Source organism: Gopherus evgoodei, chromosome 6 (assembly GCF_007399415.2).
Source record: "Gopherus evgoodei ecotype Sinaloan lineage chromosome 6, rGopEvg1_v1.p, whole genome shotgun sequence".
NCBI lineage: Eukaryota > Metazoa > Chordata > Testudines > Testudinidae > Gopherus > Gopherus evgoodei.
In genome coordinates this window covers 101,522,504-101,549,822 of record NC_044327.1, presented here as the reverse complement: position 1 = coordinate 101,549,822, position 27,319 = coordinate 101,522,504, and the positions used below count along the sequence as shown (strand labels likewise).

Here is a 27,319-nt window from a genome sequence, read left to right as displayed (position 1 = left end):
GTAAGCCAACATTGTCAAAGACCAAGTCTCTTGCCTCCCCACTAACTACATCATCATTACTCAAAACCATGCTCTTCCCTCCCCCCAACACCACCCCTTTACTCCTATTAATTAGATCAAACCCAAAGTCTAAGATAATATATATCAAAAGAGAAACAAAAAACTGTGCCATTTCATCTTCTGTATGCATGGCAGAGATTCAGTGAAGAGCTGTATTTTAGCAGGATAGATAATTTCTTGTCTATAACCAACAGCTACCCTGGGATCTTCTAGATCACCAGCATAGCAAGTGTATGGATGCAACCTAGGGCCCACTCCCCAACCTTTGCTGCTCTAAGAAAGACTTATGAGGATGTAGCAGAGTAGCAATCTCATTAGCTAAAGAAAAAAGTATAAGTCAGGTTGCTTACAGGCAGATTTATTTTTTGTCTCCTCCACATAATTCAAGATATAAACAAGGAGATCAAGGGAAAACTTAATCTCCAGGCCTGCATACAGAATTGTAGAGCTGGCTAGCTGTATTGTAAGGGTGAAACGTTTGTCTTTGGAGCATCAGCTATTGGTTAATATTTCAAAGCAGGCCTTCCAAAAGGTAAAAGCTTAGTTAACATGCATCTACTGCTACACAGAACCACCACCACTCAGCTCTCTCGGGTCAGGAATTCTCCAAGCACCATTCTTCTCAAAATCTAAATTGCTTCTGGGCTACGAGCCATGTTGACCTCATTGTTTTGGTTAGTGACTAGCAGCTGAAAGTGACAAGTGTGCAAAACCCTAAGAGAAAGTACAGCACAAGTTAAAATGTAACAGAGCACAGGTGTAAGACTTAACATGATGAGCATGCATTTAATTAGCAGAGGTTCCAGTTACTTTCTCCAGACCTGAGGAAGAGCTTTGTGAAGCTCAAAAATCCATCCAATTCCACCAACACAAGTTGATTCAATAAAAGATAGTACATCATCTATCTTGTCTCATTTCCTGGGACAAACACAGCTATAACATGGCATTTAATTCACATCAAAATGTTACAGATGCTCTAGTTTTCATGAAGCAACCAAAACCCAACAAGATTCAGTTAACTTACCACCTGTTTAGCTTCATTAGAATGAATCTCTGCCCCCAGAATGGTTTGTAGGCATTAATGAGAAGGGACACAAAATGCAACTCCAAGTTAAAGGAATTACAAATTCAAACGCAAACAGAGTATATTTGACATCATCCACAAACCCCTTTGAATTGCTGCAATGGCTCCCCCTTCTCCAATGTGTTACGTGTAAGCTGTCTCTCACCATTGTCAGGTCCCTATGAAACAAAATCTCTCTCTACAGATGCACTTCGATCTTTCTGTATGCTCACCCACACGCTCTACATCCCACCTAGGAGAGGGCAGCCAGAATGCCTATTTGGCCACTTCTCCCAAAGTCATTTTCATTCTCTTCACTGTCAAAGCCTATGCATGAACATCCTCCTTGAGGCAGTCTCCAAAGCTATACTCCCTCCTCCAGAACCCACTTCAGCAATGGCACGTTTCTTGTAGGCAATTATTCATTGTGTGTCAATTTTTTTGCTTCATCATGCTGTGCACTAGTAACCAAGTACCCAGACTGTCTTACTAGATGTTTCTCCTTTTCCCTTACTCCTCCCATATCTTATCTGCACTTACACCCTGATCATACACAGAATATGCATGACAGTAATTTTATTCACACCAACAGTCCCATAAGATTTGCACATGGCTATTTATTCAGGCATATAAGTATCTGCAGGATACGGCCCTTTCTTTGTAAGCTTGTCCATACTAGGAGATGTTAGCACACTTTTGGGTGCTAGTAAAAAAAAAAAAAAAAAAGCAGATAATAAAGACTGCAAGTTAACATATTAAGTGTACTTTTATCCCAGTCATGTTAAGAGTACTTTAATTTTAATTGTCCACAGCCATATTATTGTGGCAAGAACATACATCAGATTGGGGAGAGGGGATGGCTCAGTGGTTTGAGCATTAGCCTGCTAAACCCAGGGTTGTGAGTTCTACCCTTGAGGGGACCACCTAGGGATCTGGGGCAAAAAAAAATCAGTATTTGGTCCTGCTAGTTAAGGCAGGGGGGCTGGACTCAATGACCTTTCGAGGTCCGTTCCAGTTCCAGGAGATAAAAAAAAAATTGGAGATAGTAGTATATCATCATCATCAGGTGGCATAAAGCCTGGTCAGTTCTCCAGCGAGGACCTTCAATTAGTATTCTTCCCTTTCAGTAAAAGGTTTGGGGGTGTTAGGAGAACACTACTGAAGGTGCTCCCTTTCAGCTGAGAGGTAAAGCCCTTGCTCTGATCATCATCTGGGGACACTGAATTGGTTATGGCACTTTTCCAAGGAGGGTGGTGTCTGATTAAGATTTCCCATGTAGCTGTAATTTGATGCACTATTCACTTTTTGTCCAGGAAAGACTGTCCAGCATAGTTGTGTCTCAAACAGCTGCTGTTTCATCCCAGAAGTAGTTGCATTGCACTGGTGAATGAAAGAATTCCTGTTTATACAAACATCTTATGACACTCAAAATCCTTTGGCATAAAAGCCACCATAGAGAAAACATGAAGCACCAAACCACCACAAGTGGTATTGTGTGGTATGACAGCCTACAATTAGTGGAGTGCTATGACAGCCAAGTTAGATGAACTATGGAGTAAATCTGTTCCAGACAAAAGTTCTGAGGAATGAGAGTGGTCAGTATCTGAAAGTCATTTTATTTTCAACAAACAATTCTTGCAGATACTGAGAAAACCCATGTACAAACTCATCCAAATCTTCTTTGCCTTGTCCCATTGAATCATATTTGGTGGCTCCTGTTCAACTCTATATATTGTCCAGTGTGGCTTCCAAACCGACACCAGCCTTCTTCATGTACTCCTTCAGCATGTTGAAGGACTTTTCTCTACATCTTCCTTGTAGTCTTTGTCCTCTTTGGCCACCACATCTTGTCAGGTCACGTACTCCCTCAGCTTTTCCGTGGTCGGGGGCAGTATCAGCATCATGGCTTGTACTATTTCATTGCAAAGCTGACCAGTTCATTTTTACCCAGCATTCACATACGCACGCTCATTGTGACAACATGAAGTAGTTGTTCTCTTCCTCGTTGGCCACATTCCAACCCACACATTATGGCAGACCTAATTATCCTGCACTTTGCTCTTTATGCAGTGTTGTTGTAGCAGTGTCAGTTCCAAGACAGGGATACAAGGTGGGTGAGGTAACATTTTATTGGACTAACTTCTGTTGGACAGAGACAAGCTTTTGAGCTTACACAGTCTCTACAGAGCTCTTCTTCAGGTCTGGGAAACTTACAGTGTCACAGCTAAATACAAGGTGGAGTAGATTGTTTAGCACAGTGGTTCTCACCTTCCTTATCATTGTGAGCTGCATATGTAGCCCATAAATGTGTTACCTGGGCCACTTGGGGCAGCCTTTAGCATACAGCTGAGCTGGGTGCAGCAGTGTGCTAATTGGACTGCATGCAGCCCACAGGTTGAGACCCACTGGTTTAGCATAACTAGTTAATACATATTTCAATACACCATTCAAGGTGAAGTGGCCTGTTAACACCTCTCCAGTCACTGGGGGAGTGGGGGGATGGACATGGGGTAGGCAGGTGGGAGGGGAGACGTTAGTGGGTCTTCGCTGGCCAAGGACACCAGCTGCGAGTGGAGAGAGAGGAGAGTGGTGTGCTGGACTTTCACATTGCAAGGTGAGAAACTGAGACCAAAAGGACACTGCCCACCATACTCTGGGTGGATGTATACTCATGGTCATATGCTTTCAAATTGTTCTGGTGGTGCTTTCCCAAACCAATAATGGGTTCCTTTTTCCCTCCTTAAAAACAAATATAGTGCTGGCGAGAGGGGAAGCCTTTTAGAAGTGCCATAGATTGGTGTTTAGTTTTCCCGTCACTAGGTGGGAGTTCAAGATGATTCTGTTTTGTATTAAGAGGAACCCCTAGATGTTGTGCATGGAGTTCTGGGCAGCAGCCGTGCTTGGAGCAGAGAGACACAAACACACACACACGGGTGACCACCAGGGCTGTGAGCAGGTGCAAGGCTCCAGCAGGGAACCATGAAATTGACAAGAATGACATCCAAACAGCAGAGGTAAGTAACGCTGTACACGGACACTGCATCACCCTAACTACACCAACATAAGCCCTCTGATGGAGGTGGAGTTATGATGTCAGGGCAGTAAGGCACTTACATTGTCAGGAGCAAGACTGTAGTGCAGGGGTCAGCAACCTTTCAGAAGTGGTGTGCCGAGTCTTCATTTATTCACTGTAATTTAAGGTTTTGCATGCCAGCAATACATTTTAACGTTTTTATAAGGTCTCTTTCTATAGGTCTATAATATATAACTAAATGATTTTTGTATGTAAAGTAAATAAGGTTTTTGAAGTGTTTAAGAAGCTTCATTTAAAATTAAATTAAAATGTAGAGCCCCCCGGGCCGGTGGCCAGGATCTGGGCAATATGAGTGCCACTGAAAACCAGCTTGCGTGCCGCCTTCGGCACCCATGCCATGAGTTGCCTACCCCTGCTGTAATCTGTACACTGACATGATTAGGTCGACATAAGCTGCCTTACGTCAACCGAACTCTGTAGTGTAGACTATGCCTGCGTAAGTTTCCCAGACCCGAAGAAGAGCTCTGCGTAGCTCAAAAGTCTCTCTCACCAACAGACGTTGATCCAATAAAAAGATATTACCTCACGCACCTTGTATCTGTAACTTTCCTCTCTAGTTTGCTCAGCATATTCTCATTAGAGGACTCCTTGTATTTCCATAAAGTGCTCTTCATGGGCATGTGGATGTTAGGAGCCACATTATGGCTTGATAGTGAAATTGTTGTACAGATTTTAAACACTACACCATCTGGTTTTACTGGCTCCTCATTGTCCCTCTCAATGAAGTATTGGATATATTCATTTTTTTGTGAGCTGATTTGTAAGCCATTTTTCTTCTAATGCAGACCTCCATAGCGCACAGACCTCTAATGCAGACCTCCATAGGGTCCCTTTTCAGTTTGTATTTATCTTCACAGCACAATGACATCAGCAAAAAGCATGCTCCAATGAAGCCTGTCCCCTAAACTCCTGTGTTAAGGTAGACATTATATCACAAATAGGAATGGGCTTAGGGTAGGTCTATGTAAAGGATCAGTCTTCACAGGCTTCAGTGTAGCCACAGCTGTTTCTCACTACTATTGTGCTACCCTCACATATGTCCGTGATAGTCTGAAAACGTTTCAGGAAGATTGCACCACGGGCACCACCAGAACAAATTTCTTAGGAAACCCATCAAACTCTCTAAATCCATAAACACTAAGTGCAATTACTTTTAATTCTCCTTGTACTTCTCCTGCAATATTCAGGCTACAAACAGTGTAATCCATTGTTGACCTTCCTGGCAGAAATCTGAATTGGTTGTCACTTACTTGATGCTCCAGCTCCTCCCAAAGCTTTTTCTCAATTCTTTCCAACCATTTCTTCATGTGACATGACATTAAATGTAATGGGTCAATGACCACTACTTTCTTGCATATGTCCTTTATGTTTGAAGACAGGGACCAATGTATTCTTCCTCCACTCAGATGTTCTTCCAGTATGGAAAAGTTAAGTTGAATAAAGTTAACTACAACCACCACCTTTTCCTCCTCATGAGCTAATGGTTAAAATGGCTCAGTTGGTATACTGTCCAGTCCCACAGCCTTCTCACATTTTCTCATGTTTAGTGCTGTACAATCTCATCCAGTAGAAACCAAAAATGCAAGTTTGAGTGCACCAATCTCAAAACCGTTAGAAAAGAAAATTGACTTTTGCCTCAACAGGTAAGAAGTTTTAGGTTCAACCTACCTTAAAACTGTTGCATTCTGGTGGAGGAAGTTCTAAATATTTACATAGTTTTCTTTTTTTTAAAAAAAAACTTCAGCTTTACTTTTTACTTTTAAAATATACTTAGAGCAGTGTCTACAAAAAGAGATACAATGCTCTACTGCAAGACAACTAAATTTCCCCAGCATACAAGAAGATTAAAAGTCTAAGAGTTGCCATGGACTGTTTCCTGCCTTTAACATGTTCCAGCAAAAGGATATACATTCTAGGAATGCTGAGAATAAAAAGTCTAGTTTCTGGATGAGACATACAATTACAATTTAATTACCCTTCTGCTGACTGTAAGTTCGACGCCCTAGCTTTATGAATTTGCCTCTGGTTAATTCTCCACCCTTTACAGTGTCACACTAACCAAAACAAAGACACTGCCTTATCAAGACGGTGTTATGCTACTGGTATCAGTTTTTCATGACTTGATTATATTCCATTGCCATAATTTCCAGGACCACAAACAGGGTGGGGCGAGCAGGGCAGCCACCCAGGGCACAAAGTAGTGGGGGCAGAAAAATGGGGTGGCAAGTCCCACAATTTAAAAACTGTTACCTCCTGCCAGGAGGTGGTGAACCCGAAGCTGGTGGGAGCCACCTGGCCTCCTTGGACCTCTGGCTCTCTGCACTGTGGGAATTGGGGTTCGGACTGGCTGCCTGACAACCCTTCCTGCACTGCTCCCCAAGCTGTGCCACCTCTCCGCAACTGCATGCTCCCCAGGCAGCTCTGAGCTGCATGCTAACGTGCTCTTGCCTCTCCTCAAAGGAGCCCAGTGCTGCCCCTGGAGCTGGCCTCTGAGCCTGGCTGCCATGAGACACTCCCCGATGTGCTCACTTCCCACTGCCCTGGTGCGACTGGCTCTGCCACTGCTCCAGAGAGCAGAGCCAGGAGTGCCAGGGCACCAGTGACCAAGCAGCAGAGCCAGGAGCCCCAGAGCAGCAGCAAATGATTGCTTAGATCATCATGGCAGCCAGGCTGCGTGGACAGGGGTCAGCTCCAGTGGGCAGTGCTGGGCTCTGTTGGGGAGAGGCAAGAACAGGCTGCTGATTGTGCCACCCACCCTGCCTGGGGAGCAGAGCAGGGAGAGTTGCCAGTCAGTGCTCCAGCTTCCACAGTGCTGAGAGCCAGGGGCCTGTGCAGCTCCCACCAGCTTCCAATCTACTGGCTCCAAGCAGGAGGCAATAGTTTGAAAACCTCTATGCTAAACGGAAGGTGCAAATCTGAGAGTGGGGCATATGACCTCGCATACCTTCCCACCACCACCAACACACGCACACACCCCGCCTCAAGGGGGTGAAAATATGCTTGCTTGCCCTGGGTGCTAATATGCCTTGTTATGGCTTTGATAATTTCCTATGAATGCTTAGAACCAGACTGGGAGACAGATTTTTACTTAATGAAGTTTATAAAAATGGCTGGCAGACCTAGACCCATCCAAGCATAAATTGGTATTATTAGGAGAGGGCAAGTCAACTGGAGGAGCACAAGCCCTCATCACCATTACAGCAATGGATATTCTCTCTCTGTGGCAAGTATGTATTCACTATTACAGTGTTAGGGGAATATAAGCTCTCTCTGATTGCTCAGATGTCACATTACTCAAACAATGCTCAACTCGCAGTGCTCAATCTTATCTAATGCGTATGAGAAGCCATCTGAAGTCTTAGTCTTAAAAAAAAAAAAAAGATGTTGAATTACTAAACTTACAGTGCCAATCTACTTCAAATATACCCACCATGCAATGGCAGAAGGCATGAAGACTTCAACAGGTCATCAATCTAGTCACAAATCAGCACTCTAGATAATTTTTGGGAAAAAGTCTCCTGAGGAAATCACGCCACAGGTCAAATCAAAAACTGTAAGAATAGCCTTCCTATTCTGTATCACTGAGGATATTTGTCAAGATACTGACCGTGTTCTCAGAGAGCAACGCTTCTTCAAAATATGAGTGCACATGCAAATAAGTAGGGCATTCAGGTACTTTGACTTCTGTGCTTATTAAATGGAGCAAGAAGAGATTCTAGTTTCTCTCTCATCATCACGTTTATAGACATTATAAACTTCAGACAGCTGCTCCTCCATATCTCCACCTGGTAAGATTCTTGAAGTCACTTTGCTGTCTAGAAAATAACCTGATCAAGGCTGTAGTGCTGACAGTGCTACATCTGGACTATAGCACTCCTAACAGTCATTCCATTTAGTCCAGAAGATTGAAGGAGTCTTCATATAAAAACTGGTCTGGTCTCTCTCCAGCAGTGCTGGCGGACACACAAAAATACTTCAAATGCTGTCAGTGCTGATGTCGGGGTTCTATTTAGCCATGTTTGGGTTACATCACAAGTGAAGAAAGTCATATTCTGGACAGTAGAGTTAATAGAATAGGGAGGCGTAAAACAAAGGTAAAATAGAAGTTCTTACAACTTGCCTCTCTATTCATCTGCTTTCTTCTCAATCAGAATTACTTCCAAAGTCAAAGAGGACCAGAGGTGGAGGTGGGGGTGGGATGGGGGGATATCAAAGACAAGAGGAAGAAAAGAACTGAGGATAGAGGAAGAACTATAAGTTGGGTCTTTACACACATGGGGGAGGGGGACAGGTAAAAACACAACTATAAGCAAGGATTGGGTTTAAACAATAGGTTGTATGGGGTTAGCCAAAATCTGCCTCCAAGGACAAAAACCAGGTTTGGCTATTAAGCCAGTAAGAGGTTCATTTGCAGGATGGGTTTCAGTCATTCATGATCTATGTATACGGATGACCCCACACATTACTGTACAATCCAAGCGTCTGGTGACCACTACTCTCCTGAGTTAGAGGCATTTTACAGAGAGGAACTGAGGCAGAGAGTTTAGTTAGGTAACTTGCCCACTGCCACACACTAAACCTGTGGCAGAGATAAAAAGTGAATATCTAGAATATATAAATCAGTTTCTCTCTCCAGTACCTTAAGCACAAGGCTGCTATTCCTCCCAGCATGTAAGGTTGTGTCTAAACTGGAAAATCTCAGAAGCAGAGCTCAGAACCAGGCCTAACACTTGTTCAGCTGTAACAGGGTTAACTGAGTGAGCAGGAAAGACCAGTAGCTGCAAGAGCCTTGTCTGCAGTAGGTGCTACCACCCATACAGCTGAACTGGTGTCAGTGGCTAGGGGAACTTTTTGCAAAGCTTTTTAGTACAGACATGGTCTGCATGTCTGGAAAGTTCTCATGACCTTTTACATGCCTGTCCACAGTAAAACAAATTTTACTAAACTCAAAGCCCTTCTCTAACCTGCATGTCTAATGAGTAACTTTTGTGCAAGAGGAGGCATAATCTGAAAGGCAAAATAGCTCCATAGCTGAGTAACATGATATAAAAACAGGCAGCTAAATTATCAAATTGTTCAGCTTTCCAACTCAATGTGCCAAGGCAACAGCAACCAAAAGGGCTACTGAAAGCATGAATAGTTGCAAGGTGATGTCTATAGTGAACCAACATGGTTACTCACATAATGCTTGAAGAATTAAAGCTTTTTTTTAAAAAAAGTCCTGAATATGGCCTTCTGTACTCCAGAGCCTTATTGTGTTTTTGAGAAGCCAGCAGCACTTTACTACAAAGTCCTCACACAGCTCTCAAGGTATTAAATCAGAGGCTTCCCTCAGATTTGTCAGGAGACAGGGTCTAGCATAAGAGATGAGAGACCTAAGCCTGATCTGTATTGAGTCTGGCAGGCAGAAATCTTTGGCATGAACCCACTGCCAGGCTCAAAGTCTGAAGCATATACCCAATATAGCTACAGGGCAATGTGTGCTTGTCAGCAGCAGCTGCTGCTCTGCATTAGATCATCACTAGATATTCAGTGACAGACTGCTTGCAGCCAGGATAATTAGGTGGTGGGCTACTTAGAAGATATGATCAGCTAAGGATGATTTTTAAAAGAAAAAAAGTTTGGTCTGTGTTTAAAGGTTTTTGATTACTTATTTTCAGGGAGCAAGAGAAATTGGCTATGCAAAAGGGCTCTTTAAAAAAGAACTTGTAAAAGGATTAAAGAGGGCACAAACTCAACTTAACATTCTTTATACTTCCACCATAAGGACCAGATACATATTCTCACACACATGAATGTTAATTCTGTTCTCTTCTGGTTTTGCCGATGTCAATCATTAACATCCATTTAACTTTTTTTTTTTAAAGGTGTATTTAACAAGTGCAATTTTAAATTAATAGACAGGGCATGTTGTAGAATTCACCTTGACCCAGCTAACAGAGTAAAGCACAACTCTCCCCAACTACACTAGAGTTTTAAAGTCTGCTACCTACAGGATCACAGCTGTAGTGGTGTAAACCCCTCTATATATTGGGGGGGAACAGCGGAGAAAGTGGGCAGAACAAACACACACACACAGTGCGTGACTCCCACTAGCAAAAAATAGCAGCTTTACAAATCCGCACTATGGTTTGCACCAGCTGGTAACCAATAATGGCAATTTTCCAATTTGACAAGGTCTATGAATTCTGTTCCTTCTCATCTTTCGTCCTCTTTCTCTCATGTCATAATTTTACAAGTCTGGTCTTAGACTGGAGAAGATCTGAATATCTAATGTAAACATTAAGCAGAAAATTTTGTAGAAATCCATATACCTTTCATACATAAACCAAAAGGAACACTCCAGGCACAAATCCAATTTATTTTTTGCCTTTGAAGGTTCTTTATTTATACTTGCCAGCTCCGCAAGTACATCCACTGTGTACTTGTGTTTGTGTAGCACTCTATGAGAACCCTAAATGAAAGAATGTTTTTACTACTAGTTATGACAAGTTTAACCAAATCATAATCCTTTGCTGTTCAACCCTTCTCACTTTTTGAAAGTTATAATATTCACTTGATCAACAGAATTCAGCTTCTTCTGGGCCTGAGAAGAATTCCACCCTGGGTATTTTAAAGGGGCTTTCCAGTACAAAAAGTTAACTTTATATAAACTCAACACTTCTTGTCAAAACATGGATTTTTTAATTACTCAAGGTTTATTATTTTGTTTTGCCATTTAAGAATCTCTAAAAGCAAGGGGTAAAAAAAAAAGATTTAACTAGGCAGTTAGCTTCAGGTTCTTGCTTAGTAGTACAGTAAGGAGGAGAAACAATGAGGAGTCCTAGTGGCACCTTAGAGACTAAAATTTATTTGGGCATAAGCTTTTGTGGGCTAAAACCCACTTCATCAGATGCATGGAGTGGAAAAATACAGAAAGCAGTATATGTAGTCCATCTTTTCATGTGCTGCAATATATACTACTTACTGTATCTTTCACTCCATGCATCTGATGAAGTGAGTTTTAGCCCACAAAAGCTTATGCCCAAATAAATTTGTTGGTCTCCAAGGTGCCACAAGGACTCCTCGTTGTTTAACCTGATACAGACAAACAGGCTACCACTCTGAAACCAGTAAGGAGGAGGAATACTGGGCACAGAAGGCATGACTAAGACTAAGATGGGTGATGAGGTATGGGACATTTATCAGTAAGGAGGCGCAGAAGAAAGAAGTGTCCATTTGTTCTTCCTCCACTTTCTCCTGCCACTAACTAAACCCTGTAGATTTTACTCACTTGTTCTTCTCCCCTCCATCCCCAATCCCCTCCCGCTCCCTGCTCCCCAATAAAAATCTTCTCTCTTTTCAGAGAATCTGGCCAGTCATCTAGATTGCCAACAGTGACCTGTAAGTAGTTTTACTAAACTAGGGCATCAAAATGAGATATTCACACCTTGCAATGCTGCTGCTTTGCTTTGAGTCTGCAATGTGAGTAAAGCGATTTATAGTTTAAAATGTTCTGCCTTCAATAGATCATTTCATCCTCCTCCCAGTCCCCCACAATGCACCTTTCCACCATTCCCTTCCATGAGCAAGTCCAGTTTTTACTTTAATGCTGACCAGGCCTAGCATCGCTTTGTTCCAAGATTTAAAATCTATGCCAGCTACTGCTGTACGTGTTACGCCCCGGACATTCCCGAATCTCTCTCTCTAGTTCTTAGTCTTCAGCCTCAGCCAAAACTCCGTGTTCCGCTTGTAGCTACACTCATCACAGAAGCACTACTGAAGTGACATTACCTCAACATGCAAAGTTGGAGGTTTTGCAGTGCTTCATAAACCCTCACAAGTCCTGCAGACCAGAGATCTGGAAATTTTGGCATGCAAAGCAGACTGCAGTGTCGCCAAACACCACTCTCGCTATAATGACAAGCCTACAGCTACGATCTGAAAAAGATGCTGAGGCAAGAACAACCTAATCCCATAAGTAAAGTAATACACAGCAAAGAAAGAGCTCCCCCATGTTCCTTTGTAAACAAACAATGAAACAGGACTATACTGGGAATTCACTCTTGCTTCCCATGTGCAGCCGTAGGGAGGCAAAGAAATCATGTTTCTTTCCAGCTATTACATACACTATGTGCAGCAACAATAAAGAATTCAGGTGGGTGAAACGTGTGTACCCAAAGCATTTTATAGAACCGGACTGACTCAGACCCCTTCACGCTATAACCAACTTGCTGTACGCAATCCAGTATTTCATATTTATGAATTTTAAGATGTTCAGCTCATTCCACTTGAATTTAGTGATCAAGTAACTCATTATGATTTATACAGAATTTAGAAAGGGAAGAGTCTAAGCCCATGTCCAGACTACCCCGCCGTATCGGCGGGTTAAAATCGATTGCTCGGGGATCCATATATCGCGTCTAGACTAGACGCGATATATCAATCCCCAAGCGCGCTTACATCGATTCTGGAACTCCATCAACCCGAACGGAGTTCCGGAATCGACACGGAGAGCCGCGGACATCGATCCCGCGCCGTCTGGACGGGTGAGTAATTCGATCTTAGATATTCGACTTCAGCTACGTTATTCACGTAGCTGAAGTTGCGTATCTAAGTCGATTTTCCTCCCCTAGTCTGGACGAGGCCTAAGACATTAATCCATCCTCCCGTCACTATACTACGCATGTTCCCTGCAGTGTGTCCTTTCAGCTTTAGGAACATCTAAGGATGGGACTTCCATCACTTCCACTGGAAGAGCCATCCAAGAACGTACAATAGACAGGAATCAAGCTGCTATATGATTTCACCTTCTTTTGGTTACTGCCAAGCTTTACTTGATATTTTAAAAGCCTCTATGAAGATTCCCGAGGTAAGAAGAGCAGGGAGAAAATGACATGTATTTTTGAGTCTTGCTCTTCCCGATTTCCTGCCACTCTGTGTTCAGTCCAACCTGATTATTCTGTTCAGGTTCTTATACCATAAACTCATCAGTATGGTATCAATCATCTTGAGTGCCCAGAACTGAATGAAGTATTACAGTCCATCATAAGTACTGTGGAGCATCTGGTATATACTGTACCTATTATTTAAAAAACCACCACTCATAACAGTACATATGGACTCTCTCCAGTCTTCCTGGAGAAGATTCCTGCATTATGAAATTTAAATAAAAAAATATTCCTTTGACAAAACCTAAGGGCATTCTCCATCAGAAGCTACAGAAAGTTGCATTCAGCTACTGTGAACACATCCCCTTCAAACTTTTCTAGCCTTACTAATAGCTTACTGCATGCACAGAATTCTTTCACTAACTAAAGGCTGGTTTTAAAATGCAATTTGCAGGATATAAGAGACGCTCACTTAAATAAGATTTAGTTAGAGCAAGTGTTAGGAATGAAAACAGAATTGAAGAATTTGTACCGAGACTTCCTCCACTCTTTGAAAAACCTAACATTATTTGTGACTCCGCCAGCTGACTAAGAATAAATAAATTTTTATTATTGCAAAAAAAGTTCAAAAGGTAAAGTGGTCCAATACTCCATACTAGGACTGGGGGTGGGAGGAGTAGTGAGGAGGGCTAGGAGGAAGTGAGCAATGAGGTGGCAAAATTATTTAATCTTGTAACACATTGTCATCTCTGTATTAGTCTTAAAATTATAGTGATGCAAATTAATAAAGAGATAAGGCAGGGGGAGGGAGGTAAATTGCCATACAAAGGGAGACTGAAGACCAGGACTGTTTAGCAAGAAGAAACAGTAAGGGGACTATGACAACTATATAAACTAACTGATGTTTAAAGAAGTAAATGGGAGTGCCAGTTTATCCCTTTTGTTCTATGGGAGAGTTATAGAAAGAGTCAAAAGAAGGAAATATTTAAAAAAAAGACTAAGGCCTGGTCTACACTAAACAGTTAGGTCAATGCAAGACAGCTTATGTGGACTTATCTATGGAAGCATCTTCATTCACTTAAATTTGGCTCCCACTGAGGTAAGTGCCTCTCTCTCTATGCCGATTTAGTAACACCTCCCCAAGCAGCATACCATCACAGTCAGTCAATGTTATTAGGTCAATGCAGCATCTGTGTAAATGTTGCATTGCATACATCGACTGTTACTGCCTTTCAGGAGCCTCCCCATAACACCCCACACTGACAACACAATCTATGCATGCACTAACAGTGAGGACATGCACCGCTGACACAAGAAGCCAAGTGTACACACAAGCAATTTAATAACTATGGTGATCGTATGCAGAGGTAAGTTAGGTCGACAATTTTGAAGTCGAGACATGGCTTGAGGAAAAAAAAAACTAAGAGCATAATATATTAGGCTACTGAATTAATCATCACAAGGTAACGAGGCCAATAGATAACTAGATACAGACAAGAACATCAGTGTAGACTGGTATTATTCCTCAAGCTTCGAGGCATAAAGTAACTAGCAACTGACAAATTAGGCAAACTTCTTCCTAATATGTGCACTATAAGGTTTCCAAACACCTTCATCTGGCACTGGCCATTGTTGGAGCCAATAGAATTAACTAGACAGACCTTTGAGCTGATCAGTACAGCGCATATCCATTGACTTATATAGCAATGCCAATGTAAAGTCTGAAAAGGTACTTAAGTTCTCTTCCTCAGTTACATCTATAGCGAAGCGGGCTGCAACCTTAACTATTGAGAGAATACATATCCATAAAATCTGTTCTTCAAGCAAAAGGTATAATCATGGTATTTACAAGATATGTAGTACTACAAACTACCCTTGCTGCTCCAGCCACTGCCAATTGTAGAGCACATTTAAAAAGCCAACCCACCCAAACACCACCATTTCTCTAAGCTTAAATACCTCTTACAAACTCTAATCATCAATTTACAAACCTCACCCTTTAATCAAAACAATTGAGTCATATTCACTTGAGATAATATATTACAGTATCTGACTTGCATCAAGCAGAGCATAGCAAAGGCATGATTTCCCATTCTGAGGAAACAGCTAACAAGTGCAACAGTTCAAACACTTTGATAAACCATTCTTATCTGAAATGTAATGGAGGCTATTAGATGATTGTTTTGAGATGTGCAATCAAATTGTTAGGTTATGAAACTCACTAGCATTGCCCAGAAAGCTTCCCAGGAGATAGCAAACTGGGAGGGGGGGAGCACGCACGCAGGGGGGGAGGAGGAGACCAAAGTTCTGTAAGATACAAAGCTCATTACCCTTTTACCAAAAAAAAAGAAAAAGTTTTTCTGTGGGATGGGGTGGTGTGTGTGTACTGTAAGTTCCTAATAAAATATTGCTATTTTAACTAATACTTGACCTTCTGTACATTACCAAGTTTGTTCATTCACAAAGGATACAGCATTAGAAATATTTATAACATGTTTAAACTAATTACAAAAATATTGATAAAGTGTGTACAGTGGCAATGGCATGTTCTGCCAATGTAATGAAAATTTAGATAGTCAGAGGCTTCACTACAGCACTCTGCTATTAATTCTTTTCCAAGTAGTGGGGTGACAGGTAGGTTTTATTTGAAAGTTAATCATTTTTACGATTAAAAAAAGTAAGTAGTTACTGTATGTGAGAAAACCTGTTCTATTTTACATTGGTTTTGCAGAACTGCAATATACTTTACTGTTCCACATTATAGAATAACGAGCCTTTGCCTAAGAAGGCATCTCCCCACAGATCTTGACAAAGAGGCCTCCAAAGCATGCACCACAGCAGTTTGCTGGAAAAAAAAAAGTTGAGTCAGAGTATTATTTTCAGAAAGTTCCCTTTAGGTGTTTTGATTAAGTTCTCTCTTACCACATGTATCATTAAGCTTCATACCTAGCATGTTAAAGTTGGCAAAGGAACAAAGGTAGTAGATGCCCTTTAGACAGACATGCCACTTACAGACCAGTTTTGCCAAGTCAAATAAGTCTTAATTTAAAAGCAGCAGACAAAACGCTACACGACCACCCAAACTTTACATATTTTAAACATGTCATTCTACATGCCTTCAAAGCAAAGGAGAATTTTAAACTACTATAAGACCTTTAACAGACCCACCTGCCAAAATCCAAACGAAAAGAGGGGAAAAAAAATCGAAGAGGGGAAAAAAATGAAAAGGAGAGAAACAAACATCTATACCATAAAGAGTTGTCATTGCTGAAATACCTAACTGTTCAAAAATGCTTCATACTTCCACTGTTTACAAACAAGAAACTGTTGTTACCTATCAATATTTTAAACGATTTTGAAAGCCATCAGCGATGCTGTTTCACTGTGTATCTGTTCTATTACTAGAAGTTACAAAAATATTGACAGACATCAAGACATTTATTAGATAATATGGAGCCAGACATTTGCAGATCTAATCTTTACATGAGAGATAGGTATGTCAAAGGCTCCTCTTACTTGGATACATGATAGCAGACACCTCATGGACATGAGCCACTCAGATTATTGCAACTGACTGTCTGAAGTGACTTATTCCTGTTTGCATGGCCCTAGGCCTCCAGGTCTTGTAGCTCAGTGATTCTCAACCAGCGGTACACGTATCCTTGGGGGTATGCAGAAGTCCTCCAGAGGATACATCAACTTGTCTAGTTGCCTAGTTTTACAACAGACTACAGAAAAAGCACTAACAATGTCAGTACAAACTAAAATTTCACACGCACTTTGAGACCTGAAGGGACCATTATGATATTATAGGGAGTCATATTAGACTAACACTGATACAGGACTTCACCAAGTAATTCCTGCATCACCACGTAACTCTGTATGTAGTCCACCATATCCCATTAAGTTGTTCCAGTGGCTAAATTACCCTCACTAAAAATTTTGCATCTTGTGTCTAGTCTAAATGTGTCTAGCTTCAGGTTCCAGCCATTGGATGTTATCCCCTTGTCTGCTAAATTAGACATGTAGAGGCTTATAGGCAAGTCATCACTTACTTATTTACCTCTTCACACTCTCTTGGGCAAATTAATAGATTCAATACAAATATTTTTGTCTCTTGTTGTGAGATAGGTATTCCAGACCTCAAATCATTCTTGTAACTCTTTTTTGAGCCCTTGCCAATTTCTCAAAACCCTTTTTTGAAGTAGTACCAGAACTGGCTACAGTAGCCATCTCACTAATGCAATAGACCAATGGCATTAAACAACATTTTCTGAGATACCAGATAAGGCAATGTCCCAATTTTGGCAGGCCAAAGGGCTCTTCAGGTTTGTGCTCTCTAGTGAAACCAAGAGAACCCTTCACCTTGTTGGCAGGGATTGAGAATTTATGGCATGCATGCCAAAGATGTCACACTAGTTGATTTTTGAATGGCACACAGAATGTTAATCCAATCAAGTGCACAGCTGGGGATGAACTTCAGTTTGTTTCTCCTCTTTTCACTATCCACTATCATTCCATATTTTATTATATGGTTATCTGAATGAGCAGTGTCTCCCCGATGCTAATTGGGGTAATCAGGATTTATGGTCCTGAGGGTGAAAGGAGGAAGGGGATTGCTGCAAAAGGCATAAGCCTGCTTAGTACTTCTTGAATGAGGAAGGATAGGAGGAAGGAGGGGAGAATGGGGAAGCTGGGAAAGACCTGAAGCAGGTGTGACCCCCCCTCAGAACCCATCCCACCCCTCTCTCCTGCTGCCTGTGCCCAGCTCATGTCCATGAAGTGCCTGCCCAGCACCTGGGGACCTTGCTGTAAGGTTGGCCCTGATACCTGGCTCCAGCTCCAACCAAGGATGGCCTTGCCCATCAGCTCTGGCTGTGTGCTGGGATACCAGCAGCTCCAGTCACTGCTGATCTTGGCTGCAGCATCCCCATGCTGACCTGCCTCTGTGCCCTCCCTCCCCCCCAGGATACTCTGCAGCCGGGAAGGAAAAGGTGCCACCTAGCAGGGACTGGAGATGCCCATGAGGGCTTTCTGTTTGGCCTATTGGGCATCAGCTGTTCCATCCTACTCCCTGCTGCCCCCTCCCTCCCTTCTATCCAGCTTGGAATCTCAGCAACTCTGGTCCCTTTCCCTGCCCGGCTGCAGGGCATCCTCTGAGCTGGCAGGTGCTGGCCTGGGCAGAGGCTGTGGTGGGCGTCTGAAAAGCAGGCCAGTACAGTGATGCTACAGCCAGGACCAGTAGGGCAGTGCATGGGTTGGAGTTGTCAGGAGCCCCAGCTAGTAGTGCTGCTCTTACAAAAGAGCCCCTAGAGGGGAGCAGGATGGGAACAGCTGATGCCCAATAGGCCCAATGTAAAGCCTGCAATTGAAGAACACTGCCATACACAGCAGTATCACCACCTCCCTGCTTCTATTTGACATTCCCCCTACCTACACATCCAAGGATTGGCTGAGATCAAATCTATCACATCACACTACGAGCTCAAGTCAAGTTGGTTATCCATCAGAAACTCCCAACAGTGTCTCTGCTTTAAAAAGCAGTACCCATCCTAAAAGCAAAGCCTATATTCTCAATTCCTAGAAGCAGGACCTACACACATAACAGCCAATATATAATATCAGTTTTGCCTGCAATCTGAATGCATCATCATATATTAGCACAAAAAACTTTCAGATAGAAAAAAGATGACTTAGCTTTACTAAGGCCACTTGGTTGCACCTCAGGGTGTGTGAACTAATTATCCATGTCAGTGGCAATCTAGAAGAATCAATCGGTTGACTTCACAAAGAAATAAATCCAGTGGCTCAGTTGGAAAAAACTATAAACAGATTTAGTGACCTTAATCTGATATGAAGTAGGTAAGACGTGTTCAGAAAGTTTTTCCCTTGCATATCCTACAAAGGAACATAGTGTATGCTCTCAATCAGTGCCTGAAGTTCTGGCTTTAAGTTCATGCTTTTATTTAAAAAAAATAACAAAAAACCTTGAGAATCTCTTCATTTGAGTTGTTCAAATACAATACAATTGTGCTTATTTTTTGGCACAATTCCTTATGCTAGTTAAGTTACTTGTGTAGAAGGTATCAGGCAGCATATACAAATCTGTCTGCTTTATCAGAGATCTGGAATATTAACATAGTAATGTCATGTGCTCTTGAAGTAAAGAAAAAACACAAGAGCACAGAAAGCCAAGAATTACCGAGCTTGCACAAAGTCTTCTGAAGTTGATCAGAGTATTGGTTTCAGGAAGCAGGTTTGTAATAAGTCAACAATAAAATCTTTGCAGTTAAGGATATTTCAGGCACTCGATCTAAAAAGCAGTACATGGGTGTATATATATATATTTATTTATTTATTACTCTTAATTAAAAGTTACAAAAAGTCCTTTATAACCTAGCTGTCATAGAAGGCTCAAACATGATTCCCCCTCTCTGAAAGGCAACAAAGTTTAAGCCTAAGTAAGCCTGGGATGGAGAGACCATTTTTAGTTTAAGTTTAAGTCTAAAAGAAAAGGAGGAGGTGTTTTAAATTATCGTGCATAGTTTACATTTTTCTGATGCTATCCTTCATTGCACTTGAAAAATGTGCAAGTACATCTAATCTGCATGTCTGAAATTAGACAGATATGTAATTACCATGTTCACCTGTGCCCATGCCAGTGGTGGATTTCACATCTGTGCCTGAAAAACTTAATATTTATTGGCCAGTTTGCAGTAGGCTTCCTTAAGGCTTGATAAAGCCTGCATCTTTGTGAGAGTCCTGAAATGTGTTACACTTTTCTTTGCAAAAAGGCATGATGAAAGTATATAATATGAAGTTTCACCTTGATTACTGAGATGAAAATTTTAGTTTACTCTATGAATTCCAAATTTCATATTTTAAAGACAAAAACCAATATATTAATTTTCTGGTTTTGGAGCTTTATGCTAGTTAATTCCCTCCCTGAAACATTTGTAGAGCTTTTGTTTAACCATTTTTATGGCATGTGTGTCTATTTATTTTAAGAAGGCAGTCATAAGATCTAGCTTTCTAACTGTGTATAATATGCAGTACAGTGTAAAGTAAATAAGGTTTTTAAAATGTTTAAGAAGCTTCATTTAAAATTAAATTAAAATGCAGAGCACCCTGGTCCGGTGGCAGTGCAAGTGCCACTGAAAAATCAGCTCGTGTGCGGCCTTCGGCACGCATGCTATAGGTTGCATACCCCTAACCTATTTGAACCCTCTTAAGTCTTTCCCCACCACCCACACACAGATGGCTAGAAATTTGGCTACTTACAGAGCAAATGGGCAGGGTGAACCCCACTGCATAGAGGACAGTGGATGTGACAGTACTGTCATGGAATGGATACTTGATGCCGTCATCATTACAGAAAAAGCCTCTCTGATATGGCTTTATTTTGGCCAAGTTTAGAACACCCAGGGGTAAGCCAGCTGTTGGGGGAAGGGAAAAAAAAAGATACAAAGGGTTAAATTAAAATTCACTTTATCAGACATGGAGAAAGCTTCAAAACAACATGCAAAACTTAAGTTTCCCTTGAGTCAGTGCAGGATATTAGATACCATGCAATGCACACGCTTGCCCAACCCTTGCTACAGCAAATGTAAAGGCTGCCTCTTAGTTAGGAACAATACACAATGTCACCTGCCAATAATCGCAGAAATTGGAGGTAGATAAAGGCATTCAAAGTCTTGGTTTTTTTAATTGATGAAAACATTGCCAGGTACTGAGCCAAGTTCTAGCCTATGAAACTGAGGTGCCACTCAACTCCAATTTTAGTTAACAAGAATACTGGAGGGCAGAATATGGCCCCATTCTTTTTTTAAGATGACATTGATCTTTCATTGAATTAACAGTGTGTAGAACAGTTTAAATATATCATTAAAAATTTGAGTTTCGAAACCAAAGGAAGGAGAACCTTTCAAACTTTTTTTTGGAGAAGGGAAAAAGGGACCAAGTCTCATGATGGGAAAAACATAGTTCTGAAATGGGAAGAGGAGGGGAATTTCAAAGACATCAGGAAACTGGACATCCTGAATGGAATAAGCTAGTTTATAATTTTTTTTTAAACATTGTGACAAAAAATGTGCTTGCCTCATTTTATATACAATTATTGTAGGCTTTAAATAGGACATGCATAAAGTGAATAGGATATGGCCCTTCATATTTGAGCTCTTCCAGTAGTAATCTCATCGATTTAATAATGTATCATTTCTAAAAAGTAGCTGTGAGACAAATAACCAAATATTGATAATTTTTTTACGTGAAGAGAACTTTTACATTAATCTCCTTACCATTGAGGCTTTCAGGGCTGGCTTAACAACAGAGAGCTTGTTTACAAAAATGGATTTCTACTGTAAGATTCACTATTTCTCTGCAGTGTCTACAAGCCTGGATACAACTTTTACATAAAGCAGAACAGAAATACTCAGTTCCTCTAAAGAACAAAGGACATGCCTCTACTGGCTAAAGAGCCATTTGAATTCAGTAATAAACTAAGCCAGTAGGTTTCAGAGTGGTAGCCATGTTAGTCTGTATCAGCAAAAACAACAAGGAGACCTTGTGACACTTTAGAGACTAACAAATGTATTTCAGCATAAGTTTTCCTGGGCTAGAGTCCATTTCATGATCTGATGAAATGGGCTCTAGCCAACAAAAGCTTATGCCCAAATACGTTTGTTAGTCTCTAAGGTGCCACAAGGACTCCTTGTTGTTTTTACTCCAGTAGGGCTACTGAACATTAGCTATGCTAACAGACACAAATTTGTAGAGATATTAATTCCTATTAAAGATTCGTATCAAGTTGTTTTTTCTTAACCTGTGTCCATTCCTTAATTCCTAATTGATTTTCTTCCATCCTCTTCAATTAACAAATTTGTAAAGTTTCGAGTAATGCTGTCAAGAGCTCTGCACGCCTAAAGATCAGACTGAATAATTCAGAGACTGAAGATGGAGGTGGGCAAAAGCTACACCCTGGAATCTAAATCCCTACATATGTTCGAGTAAGTATGGGGGAAGAGTCTCAGAAGGTCCAAATCCAAACCAGCCCTGCAGTTTTGGTTTCGCGTCACAGCCAAAACCAGATGGGGCCCATATTTTAGTACAGAAAAGACCCAAACCTTGTGAAGACAGCTCAGAGTTCAGCACCTTCAGACTTTAGGTATAATCCTGATTCACCCCATATCCTACCCTAAACCTATTTCAGATCCGAAGCACCACCTCATTTATCCATCGCTGAATGACATCTCTCCTTCTCAAGTGAAGCAGTGATTTCCTTCAAAAGCCTTTACACAAGACTTTAAAAGCACAGAGGGAGTCAAAACTCCTTTCTAATCTAAGGAATCCAGTCTTCCATATTTTTCTTTATATAGCAGTAAAAGGAAATTCAACACTTGCCGGTAAGTAAAATACTCTAACATAGAATGGGTTCAAGATCTTAGCCCTAAAGAACTTACAATTCAAAATATTGAAGAGTACTGTGCCTTGAAGAAAGTCAAAGAGGCATGTGCCCACTATCAACAACAAACTTCACAGAAAAGGACCTGATTTTGAAGAAGAAACAGGGTAAAAGACAACTCTAAGGCATAGATTAGTAGGAGCAGAGGAAGTCAGACAAATGGCATAGAAAGGTAGTGATACTCTGAGGCTTTTGCAACCTGAAATAGAGGAAGAAAAAAGTCGGTGTGGTGGGAGAAGAGTAAAACCTTGACATCGTTTGTGCATTCATGCAACAGACCCCAAATTCCAGTTCATTTGACTTGCACAACACTTCAGAGAGACTCTCTGAAGAGTCTTTGTTTTTGAAAACCCACATCTTCCTGGATTCATTAATTAAGATTGTTTGTGGTCAGAATATACATAGATAACTATATTTATATAGATATCTACCAAACTTCTTTATTTTTTTAGTTTATTTGTTTTCTACCAACTAATTTCTCAACTTTCTCTAGTATCTCTGCATTGTGCAATTCATATAATTAGAACAGCTCTCACTGAACTCGTTTTTTCCAAAGTAGCTAACATTCTATTCAATAATCCACTAGTCACCTTATCAATATACAAACATAATTGGTGTTCCCCATATTAAGTTGCCTGTTAGTCACTTTCATCCTCAAAACCACTCCACTTCCAAAATTTTAATCTAGAGTTCTCAGTGTGTTGTAGTTCTCTTCCAGACACCTTCAACTTTCAGAGATGAGCCCCCTTCCTTTCTGCATCCTTGTAGAGCCCCTCGTCTACCAGAACTACAAAATGCTATGCACAACAGACTTCCGATCACAGTAAGTGTTTACAAGTAGATTAGATTTGGAAGGATTCGATTTTTATCTGTGCCAGTGAACGTCAATTTCACCACACCACACACACAAATATTTCCATTGATAAGAAAAATTTACAGATAGGCAGAGTAAGAAAAACACTGCTTGAGAATTTAGAGTTTGATTTCTGGATCTTTACTATATTTATTTTGGCATGTGATATTGACAATGTGTGTGTTTTAATGACTATAAAGCTTTAATTTCTTGCATCTCAACATCTGTTACTAAATAATTGTCTGATCCCCCCACATTGTCCAAAATTTTGGACAACTAAAGATTTCCAAAATAAATTATAAAATTAAAAATGCATAGAACAAACATGGATAATATCCATGTAAATTATTTTTAAAATTGTTATCAGCCAAGCCTATTTATTAGTGATGCCCAGACAGAGAGCTTCCTTAATATAAATGCCAAGTGTCAAGTCTCCTTCTACAGGAGATGCTGAGACATGGGCATCATGTCTGGCCTTGAAGAACTGGAATGAGAGGCAAGTCAGCCAGTTTTTGTTCATTCCCTGCCCCATCTCCAGCTATTTCAAGCCCCCTCAAGTTTAGCCCAAATCACAGAGCATCCTAATTCCAACAGAGGTCAACTTTGATAACACCTTACTTATTAAATACCCAGTTCTATCTTTGAAAAATTTTAGATCACAAAAGGCAATGGAGCATACACCCAGTAAGATGGCATCTGCTAAAACAAGCCTCTTTTGCTGCTACAGGAAAAGACTGTCTTTTCTCCTCCTCTTGCTCTTTATATAATAATTTATTACTTGTATTCCAGCAGCACCAAGAGTAAACTAAGTACTGCACACATCTGCAGAGGCAAATAGTTCCTGCCCTGAAGAGTACACCAGTTTCTCCAGTCTCTGTTTCCCTCCAGCCAGAAAAAAGTCAATGTTCATTCAGAAAAAAAGTGTTAATTCCTAATAAGGCCCACTAAGGCACCCCAATCAGAGTGGGCTCATATTAGGGTTGCCAACTCTCCAGGATTGTTTTGGAGTCTCCAGGAATTAAAGATGTAATCTTCAATTCAAGATTAATGTGATGAAACCTCCAGAAACATGTCCAACCAAAATTGGCAACCCTAGGTCAGATGCATGTTGCCCACACTACACTGGCACTGTGACAATGAGGTCACACATGCTCCATATTTCAGGTCATATGTAGCCCCTTGGGCTACATGACAATTAGAAGTTTCTTGGAAAAGTCTTTACTCCATGTACAGCTGCGATCTTCAAGTTTCCTGGCTGTGCAACAGGAGTGTCTTGTACCACCAATCTAAAATAAAAAGAACAACTATCTATTATTGCAGCCACAGCATTACATACCTTCTGTTAACTTATTGTTCTTTTTTATTTTATAGAGGTTATGACAGAATATAAAGTTAAATACAGGCATTAACATGGTTCAACATTATTTATAAAATAAGCCAAAGTGATTATTACTGTAGTAGCAGTTATGTAACAGACCCTGAACTGGGAGTAAAGGACAAAGGCATTACTGTAATGTTCTAAGAACAGTCACAGTTCATTTAAAAAAAAAAATCACAAGTTATTCTTTTAGTTTGGTGACACTTGTTCTTTAAAAAGGCATCATCAAGAACTTAAAATCTCAGATTCTAAGTCTAATTTCCTTATTCATGCAGCCAATATTAAAATTGGCTATGTTAAGAATCTAGTTTACTTCTAATCATGCTCTTATTTACCCTTCTTTCTCCCCTGTCCTCAATTTGGGTAGCCAGAAACTTAGCTGTTTGGGTAGCCAGTCTTAGCCATCACCGATTTCACTTTTTGTTTCTCACATACAAGTCACGCTATAGTATTTGATTTGCAAACATTGTAGGGAAATGTTTTGGACACAACACACTTTTGTTTAACTGAATTTGAAACAAAAGTGGTTTTAGGCACAAGTTTCATAGTCTGGGCTGCAGACATATACTCGTGCATTTGTTTTATTCACAAAAATAAAAAAAGTTATGCATATGCACTGGAACTACTCACAGCACCACAGCATAAAGTTAAGCACACAAGTATGTTCCTGAAACTCTTACTCTTCTTGTCTAACAGAAAAAAAGAAACTGGCTGCAGCTAAAAATGGCATAGCCCCTCAAAATTTAAGAGGAAAAACAAGACAGTTTATTTTCACTTCAAAACTGAAAACACTTTGTAGGGACCTAATGAAATATTTTAAACTAACACAACTTGGGAATGGGGAACCTGAATATGAGAAGTCAAACAGAGTAATACTTGGCAGGCTCCAGGGTGGCGCACAGAAGGGGACTCCGAGCTGGGGATGAGATATTTGGGGTGCAGGAGAGGGATCAGGACAGGGGCAGGGAGTTGGGATGCAGGGGGTGTGAGAGCTCCAGCTGGGAGTGAGAAGTTTGGTGTGTATGAGGGTGCTCCGGGCTGGGATTGAGGGGTTCAGAGGGCACGGGAACTCAGGGCTGGGGCACAGGAGGGGGTGCAGGCTCTTATTAACTAGCGTCAGGCAGCTCCCGGAAGCAGCAGCATACCCCCCACTGGCTCCTACACAAAGGCATAGCCAGGCAGCTCTGCGCACTGTCCCATCGGCAGGCACTGCCCCCACAGCTCCCATTGGCTGTGGTTCCTGGCCAGTGGAAGCTGCGAAGCTGGAACTTGGGGCGGGGACAGTGCACAGAACCCCTGGCTGCCCCTATGCCTAGGAGCCAGATGGAGGGACATGCCGCTGTTTCCAGGAGCTGCACAGAGCCAAGTGAGGCAGGGAGCCTGCCTTAGCCCTGCTGCACTGACGACTGGACTGTTGATGGCCCAGTCAGCGGTGCTGCTGCTCTGACCATGTTCTGGTCAAAAACTGGACACCTGGCAACACTACCTTTGAGCAATACGGAGAAAGGCAGCTAGTGACAGAAGGGCTAGCCTAGAAGCCAGCCTCTCTTTGACACTCTCTGCTCCCCTCCAAGCTAGCCAGCAGAAGCAGCAACAGAGATCAGGGCCAAGAAAAAGCTCGCTAAACTAGCTTCTTATACCACAAGAGTATTAACTCTGGAATACTGTCTGAGGGTCTCTGGGAACTCATTCTGACAGTGAAGGGGCTTCACCAAGGGGATACCCAGAATACAGTTTTATTAACTAGTGATTTGCCATTTAAGATTAAAATCTGCTTTTACTCAGGAGTGTGTTATAGCTGGCTGAAATGCTACAGTATTTCCCATAGACAAGAACGTGATTTGACAGGAAACAGAACCAGGCTCCACCAGTGTTCAAAACTAGAGCTGACCTAAAAGGAGGAAACCTTTTCCATTAAAAACTTGCGTTTTTGAGAAAGTTTCATCCTGAAATGCAATGATATACAGTGAAAATTTTCACATTTCAAGCAAGATTTCACTGTAGGAAAACTAAATTTTATGGTTTTCCAGCTGCTCTCAGGGTTTTGTCAATTTCACTTGGGCTTTCAGGCCAGCTGCTGGAGAACTCAGCTACTCTGTCCCTCACTTCTCAAGAGCTGGTGGGGAAGCAGAGCCAGAGCACCCTGCTGTGTTTCAACAAAGTTTCAGTGAATCTTGTATAGATTACACTAAACATTTCATCCTACCAAATCGGCCTTTTCCAGCAAAACTTAGTTTTACTGGAAGATTTCCAGTCAGCTCTTTTCACAACCCCTTTATTATGCTTACAAATTTGAAGGTTTCTTTTGTAGTTAGATTTTATACACAAGATAGAACGTTATTCTATTTCAGGAGCATTTTTGTTGCTCAATAAGGGGGGAAACTCCAATTCTGTAAGAACATCACGGGGGGGAGAGACCCAATGGCATGATTTTTTTTTTCCTAGCTTACTATTCGCAAATAAGTATAAACTTTACACCAGGGGTCTCAAACATACGGCCCATGGAGTTATTTGCTGTGGCCTGCCAACCTCCCCATAGCA

General features: G+C 41.3%; 1 protein-coding gene across 2 annotated transcripts in view; it reads right to left on the bottom strand.

The window, feature by feature from the left end:
- PLPP1 (phospholipid phosphatase 1) overlaps positions 1-27,319 on the bottom strand; it is a 121,349-nt gene that overhangs the window by 78,343 nt on the left and 15,687 nt on the right. Inside the window, exon 2 of one of the 2 annotated variants that reach the window (XM_030567544.1) lies at positions 20,369-20,523. The exons of the other annotated variant lie outside the window; for it this stretch is intronic. Within the exon in view, the coding sequence (XP_030423404.1) occupies positions 20,369-20,523 (155 nt within the window). The remainder of the gene's footprint in view (positions 1-20,368; positions 20,524-27,319) is intronic. 2 annotated transcript variants of the gene reach the window in all.